The 6,998-nt window shown below is 36.2% G+C and overlaps 2 protein-coding genes across 3 annotated transcripts; one reads left to right on the forward strand and one right to left on the reverse strand.

Moving 5' to 3' along the window:
- The first annotated feature begins 496 nt into the window (after positions 1 to 496).
- LOC113287053 (ras-related protein Rab7-like) lies at positions 497 to 3,258 on the forward strand. Of its 2 annotated transcripts, XM_026535713.1 has the most exons (7): positions 497 to 698; positions 819 to 845; positions 1,207 to 1,306; positions 1,396 to 1,542; positions 1,717 to 1,797; positions 1,876 to 2,021; positions 2,746 to 3,258. In XM_026535713.1, the coding sequence occupies exons 1-7, from the start codon at positions 643 to 645 to the stop codon at positions 2,810 to 2,812; spliced, it is 624 nt and encodes a 207-aa protein (XP_026391498.1). In that variant the 5' UTR covers positions 497 to 642; the 3' UTR covers positions 2,813 to 3,258. The 2 variants fall into 2 exon arrangements, with proteins under 2 accessions (XP_026391498.1, XP_026391499.1); XM_026535714.1 differs by lacking the exons at positions 497 to 698; positions 819 to 845 and adding an exon at positions 908 to 939.
- A 435-nt stretch (positions 3,259 to 3,693) lies between these two features.
- LOC113287054 (iron-sulfur assembly protein IscA, chloroplastic-like) lies at positions 3,694 to 6,512 on the reverse strand. The gene is made up of 3 exons (XM_026535715.1): positions 6,272 to 6,512; positions 5,049 to 5,267; positions 3,694 to 4,040 (listed from the first exon to the last, which is right to left on the reverse strand). Exons 1-3 carry the CDS (start codon positions 6,444 to 6,446, stop codon positions 3,904 to 3,906), a joined length of 531 nt encoding a protein of 176 aa, XP_026391500.1. The 5' UTR covers positions 6,447 to 6,512; the 3' UTR covers positions 3,694 to 3,903.
- Between the last annotated feature and the right edge of the window lie 486 nt (positions 6,513 to 6,998).

Genomic DNA, 6,998 nt, shown 5'->3' on the forward strand with positions numbered 1-6,998 from the left:
GTTGAACATAATTCTAGCATGTCCTGTATATTTGAACGTCTCCAAAACCGTCTCCATCCTCTAAAAGATTTGTATTTGCCCAATTTAAAATATCCAGTATTGAAGTTTATAATCATGAGGTCTTCAAAGCCACTCTATTAATACCTCGTTTGGCTGGAAAATTTGGATTCCTGTTAATTCAATTATGGGATAATCCAATTTTTGGAATTAAATTCCATGATCAAAACAAGAATGATGGTTGTTAATGAAACCTAAACTGTCAAAAATCGTCATGACTGACTGGCCGATTGCTCACCGTTGACAATCCATTAGTTGTCACGTCAATAATTACAAACCGTCCTGACGAGCAAACAGCCTCCACACGTGTCACACAATCACACCAGAAAGCAGTGTAACAGCTTAACTTACAGATGTATAAAATAACAAATTAAAAAACAGAGCAGACGTCACGTGATTCACGTGCTTTCGTGTCTCTGAGAGAAAGAACTCTAAACAGAAGACAACAACAGAAAACAAAGAGAAAAAACGAAGGAGAAGAAGAAGAACATCGAGAGGAGATCAGGAAAAACGAAGAAAAAGTTTAATTTTACAGTAATAATTTGATTAATTTTGATAATTAATTAAATTATTATTAGATTAAAGATGTCTCTAGTGAGGAGAAGAACTTTGCTGAAGGTTATTGTTCTTGGAGATAGTGGGTAAGTAGTAACTCCAGATTTGTTTTTTTTAGGGTTTTTTTCTGAGAGGAGTTTTGCATGATTAATGGAGAAATGATTTTAGTAATTTTATTTTTATTTGTTTTTTGGTGTGATTTTCAGGGTGGGAAAGACATCATTGATGAATCAGTATCCTCTGATTGGATCTTTTGAATAATTGATATGATTCTGATTTATCTGTTGGTATCATTAACGTTAAAAATCCAATGCTGATGCTTATAGGGTAAAACAAGTTATTGATTATATTTTTTTGAAGTCAATGATTATATTTTTTTTCTTGGAGATGATGCTTTCAAATTCTGTTGACATTCTTAAGAAATTAGTTTGATTCAGCCTAGAATTGTTTGTCAATTTTTTGTAAGGGTTGTGATAATGCATTGTTTTTCTATTCAATTTGGTTATATGACCATTTGGATTTGAGTTAGGGCATGGTTTTTGGAATCTGCTTTTCGATTTTACGGCAATTTGGGGTTCTTAATTGGTGATACAGATATGTTCATAAGAAATTTAGTCAACAATACAAAGCAACGATAGGTGCTGATTTTGTAACCAAAGAAGTGCAGCTTGATGACAGGATTGTAACACTTCAGGTGAGTTTGGACTTTAAGTTTGGAATGTTATTTGTTGATGATTTTTTTGGGGGTTTTGTTATTGAATCAATACATGTTTGTATTAAAAGATTTGGGACACGGCTGGACAAGAGAGATTTCAAAGTCTTGGTGTTGCGTTTTATAGAGGGGCAGATTGTTGTGTTCTAGTTTACGATGTTAATGTACAGAAATCATTTGATAATCTTAACAATTGGCGCGAGGAGTTTCTTAAGCAGGTATTTCATGCCGTTCTTCTTTGCTGCTACTTTTTGTATTAGTGTATTTTCACAATGATTACTTGATTAGGCTAACCGAAATTCTCTTCCATAGCATATTTACCTTTTATTGGTTTGTTTAAGTTGTGGTGTACTGTTCCTAAGGATACATGAATTGGTTCCTATTGATTCCAGGCAAGCCCGGCCAATCCTGACAAATTCCCATTCATTTTACTTGGGAACAAGGTCGATATAGATGGAGGAAACAGCCGAGTGGTAATACACGGAAGCCCTAGCAAAATTTGACTCGAGCCTTGACCTCTTTTTATGCTTATGATATATATGTCCCTACAGGTTTCTGAAAAGAAGGCTAAGGAGTGGAGCTCATCCAGAGGTGACATTCCCTACTTCGAGACCTCAGCTAAAGAGGATCAGAACGTGGATGTTGCATTTCAATGTGTTGCAAAGACTTCACTTGCCAATGACCAACTGCAGGATATGTAAGTACAACTTATGAGCTGTTATGCTTGTTTACAAATTGATACCTGCAGCCTCTAATCTTTGAAAATTAAAACATCACTGCTAGAAGCTAATGCTAATTCAAAATGAATCTGCCAGATATGTTTTTTACTTGTACGCTAGATTTATTTTCAACCACCTAGCCTTGATGATGTTTCATATAAAGAAGTCTCCTGAACTCAGCTGCGTATTTGCAGAAAAACATTGATTTGTTACACTTACGCCACATAAATAGACGATGTTTATCTTGCATACGACACCAAAATGATAAAGACTGTATACTTCTTCATTTCCTGTTGTTAAAAATATAGAAACTGGCAAGATACACTCTAAATTGGTGCTGAAGCTCATCTAGAAAACGTTTCTATAGTTAAGTTTGTTGTTTTCCATTTGGCTTGAAAATATTGTGTTATTTACTTGTTTAGTTTGCGTATGGTGAAGTCTTTTGTTATTCCGTATTTTCTCCAGTTTTTCTGAATCTAAAGCAACCACACTGCACAAACTTGTGGACATGTATTATACATGATATGATCTTTGTGTTACCGTGTGATTCCTCTGATCCATGTATGGCGGACTTAAATATTTCTATTTCTTCTGTCATTGCAATTCAAGCATCTAAATTGTTATCTCCTTTCCGTTTCTTCTGTGTGTTTGTGTGTGTGTGTGTGTGTGATTTAACTGAATGATACATTTCTTTTGTGACAGATACTTCAATCCCATCCCAGATGAAGTCCCAATCGAGCGAAATGGAGGTGGAGGCTGCGCTTGTTAGTAAAATAGTTCTGGTTTTGTTTCTCAGATTGGACAACCTAAGCTATATAGCCAACAGACTTTTGAAACTCTTTTCGTTTGCCTGATCCATATCTTTGTTCTTTTTATATTGTCATTCCTACCATTTTTTGTGCCTATTACCACTTCTGTATACTAAAACCTCTCAGTGCGGAGAAATTTAGTGATGTTCTTCTTTCTTATTTTGTTGGGTCTGCTACTGCTTGTAAAAACATCATCCCTTTTTATCCGAAGATGGTGATTAACTTGAAGATTCCTAGGTAGAAGCAACCTATTTGGTGGTGAGTTATGGATTGATGCTGCGAATATTTTGGGGTTTATTCCTGGCAAACTTGGTCGGTGATATTTGTAATGTTATTAAGAGCCTAAAAACTGATATCTGTGATGTTATTTAAAGCCTCAATATTGAACTGTATTCTATTCTTTTCATTTATCTTAATAATCATACTTTAACGCTGTTGTAGCTTGCCCCTCTAGATACCGTCATTTAACTGGACTGTCAATAAATTTTCACCAGTGTCAGAAATGGAGTTCCTATTTGTTTGGTGAAATTTGCATGGCTACAGCCACCATTCTCAAAATTCCTATTTGCTTGATGAATCACAAATGCTGCAGGCTTTTAACCTCTGCAATGATCAGCACTGCGTTGCCCCCAGACTGACCGACCTACCGGATATCCTGAGTTGCACCGAACTGACACATGGCATATCCCATGAAAGGGTAGACGTTCTGCAAGATAAGCGAGCGTAATGCCCTGTTATCTATATCGTGTTATGAGAATTGGTAAAGGAATGATTATAGGTAGAAGATTGGCCATGGATTTACTGGGTTTGATTACCCAAGGCCAGTTCGACTTTTTGCAAATCAACCAAATACGACCTCAGTGTATTTGTATATTTAGTACATCCAATCGTACATATAAACGCCATTAGGTAATTTAGGCTGGTTTACAGAGAGTGATGCTTAGTTAAAAGTAGAAACCATATCTCACACCTTCATTGAATTTACAGAATACAGTGTAATGTCCTACATTAATATGGTATTGAGTTGAGTTCATTACAAATTGTTTGACACTTATGCGTTGAAGGATTTACCACAGCCACAGGTTTGTGTAGCATTGGGATTCTTGAATGTGAAGCCTCCGCCAATAAGTGCGTCGCTGAAGTCCAACTGCATCCCGTAAAGAAAGAGGAGGCTCTTGGGATCACAAACTGTTAATCAGGGAAAAACAATAATGAGCTGTGTTACATTGTTGTACATAAAGCTTGTTCCATGTACTCATGTTTATAGAAAATATAACTCCCGCACTTAAGTACCAGTGATAAATTTATACTCTGACAGCCATAATACAATTTAGAATGGAAACTAGTCTAATGTGTATTCACAGTATGTTTTTGAGCCAAAGTTTCGCAGACACGTGAATCTTCAAGAATGCAACGTTTATCAGTAAGCTTACTGCAGGGCAGTACTACCATAAGAAAATTTTAATCTAAATAGTAGATACCTTAAGAAAATCAGAAAGCCAAATAGAGCAGGTTTTTTGTATCTTTTTATCTCAGATACGCTCGAGGAAGAATTTAAAGATGCGCATGCAATACGATATGGTGAACATAAGTTGCAATATCAGATGTTTTTACTCTAATCAAAGGAATCCAACCTAAGGTCTAATGTTCGTCAGGTTTTCTTCGATTCACCTACATAAGTTGTTTACTGTCCTACACTAACACCTCATTCGGCTGGGAGAATTGGAAAGCTAAGAATTCAATTATGGGGTAATCCAATTCCTGGAATTGGATTCCAGGAATTCGATTCATATCCTAAAAATTCATGTTCGGTTGAGGTAATCCAATTACCTTTGTTTTTACCCCGGAATCCAATTCCATTGTACTATTGGACCAATGCAATGGAAATCTATTATTTTGGAGGGAAGATTCCTAGGAATTAAAATTCTTAATTACATAGAGTTCATTTGCCCCACATCCAGTTCAAGGAATTGGACGCATTCCCTAGGAATTGGATTACCCAGCCTCCAATTCCTTTAAACGAACACGCTGTAAGGAAGTTTAATATGCCACATTTTGAGAGGGTAGATCAGGTTCTTTCCCGTTATCTAAGTAATCCAAATGCAAAACCATAAAAATAAAACAAACACACATTTTCATCTTGACAAGTTGCATTACTAAGGAAAGAAAGAAATGAGAACGTTGTGAGAGGTGTACCTATGGTGAAGCCTTCATATTCGATGAGGGAGTCATCAGGTCTGGCATTTTCTCTGCTCTCAAAGTCCATTATATAAGACATGCCAGAACAACCGCCTTGTTTAACTCCAATTCTTAAGCATAGGTCTTCACTCTTCTCGGACCTCATCTTATTCAAATGCTTCAATGCAGTATCTGTAAGAGAGATTGCCGGAGCTAACCCACCAGAGGTTGGGGCAGCTGAAATAAACAAAGTACCATCAGCATCCTAACAAACCACCACTCTCCAAGCAGAACCAATATTTCTCTCGAATTTCAATTAGAACTTTCAGATTAATAACTCAACTCAAACACACATCAGATAGAAATGAAAATAAAAAATCTGCCTCATGGAAGGAGAAAAGACTTGCGATGGCATACCGAAAGCTGCTCTTGCGAGTCAAACCAAATTTACAGATCGACGCCTCAGGATACAGAAACTTCTATTCTAAACACATTGTATGCTCTCTAAAATTATAAACAAGGACTTACATATAACACCTTCCTTTGTATAATGTTGTTTTAACTTTGTTTTACCATGAGATTTCTCTAGACGGAACCAAAATGAATAGTTTTCAACTTGGCCCTAAACCATATCTTTCACTTTGGTTTCGTAACTAAATGAATTCGAAGCTCAAACTAAAGCCGGCAACCATATCATCCTCTTCACTGACTTAAAAGTTGTCCAAGTCAGTCCCTCCCCATAGAGTTGGAATATATACAACTACAAATTCATCTAAGTTTTAAACTTCAGCATCAGATGAGATTTTTTCCCTATATGACTTTGATTCATCTCATAATCTCTAATCCAAAGTTCCGCTGCACGATTAAAACAAGCTACTTCCCAATTGAATTTGATTAGCACCAAACTACTTCATTAAATAACTCCTAAAAGTCTAAAATTCTCATGAAGCTCCAATTTCCCTGGTTTACCTCAAACCCCCCAATACAACATAGGAAATGACAGCGAATAAGGGTTTCATAAAAATTTCACAAATTTCTAACCAATCTGTGAAAACAACACAGAATAGCCAACTTCTTTCAAGATACAATTGAATCAAATACCAATCCCAATTCCCACATCAATCAATCAGATAAAATAAAATAATAATCATTTTTAGCACCAAAAAATTGTAAACCCAGAAGTTATTATCTGTTCTAGAAATGAATACATGAAAACAAAGAGTGATAGAGAAAGAGAGAACCTGCAACGGAGCTTGATCGAATCGTGATGGATTTGCTTCTGAGTTTAATATTCGCAGGGGGTGAAGATCTAAAAGATACTGAATGGGTTTTCGGTAAAGATACAGAATTTCTACTGAAACGGTTGAGTGAAGAAGGAGGACAATTGGTAGTTGCAGTAGTTGCAGAAAACGCCATTTTAGAGAAAGAGAATGAAGCTATACAGATGTGAAACTGCAGACCTCGTAAGATTAATCGAACTGAGGATTGTTGTTTTATAGAATACACACGCGACAATACGAGATACGTGTAGAATACAACACGTAACCGTTGGATTTTCATCATATCGTTTTCTGTCTTTCTCTACTTGCAAATGTTAGCAGTAGAATCAAGCAGTTGCTAGCCACATGTAGCTAACCACTGGACTCGAAGTAGTGCCATCACATCCGGACCTTTAGAGGCGAGACAATTTTGGTACGTGAAGTGGCATAATCTAAAGAGGAGGATCCCCTCGCATATCTCACATGTTGGATATCATTTTTGTGAATTAAAATCAAACCGTAACGGATTTGAAGCTAATACTTTGGAAATATGTTACTATTACACAGCTCTGCTTTCCTACCGAAAATGAGCGTATTTCGATAGTATAACACCATCATCTATTATTTTGAAAATGAACCGTTGAAATTTGCGAATTTCTGACCGTTGAAATTAAGACCGGTAATTGTGAGGTTTTATATTTCGGAATGA

The sequence above is a fragment of the Papaver somniferum genome, chromosome 6 (assembly GCF_003573695.1).
Source record: "Papaver somniferum cultivar HN1 chromosome 6, ASM357369v1, whole genome shotgun sequence".
NCBI lineage: Eukaryota > Viridiplantae > Streptophyta > Magnoliopsida > Ranunculales > Papaveraceae > Papaver > Papaver somniferum.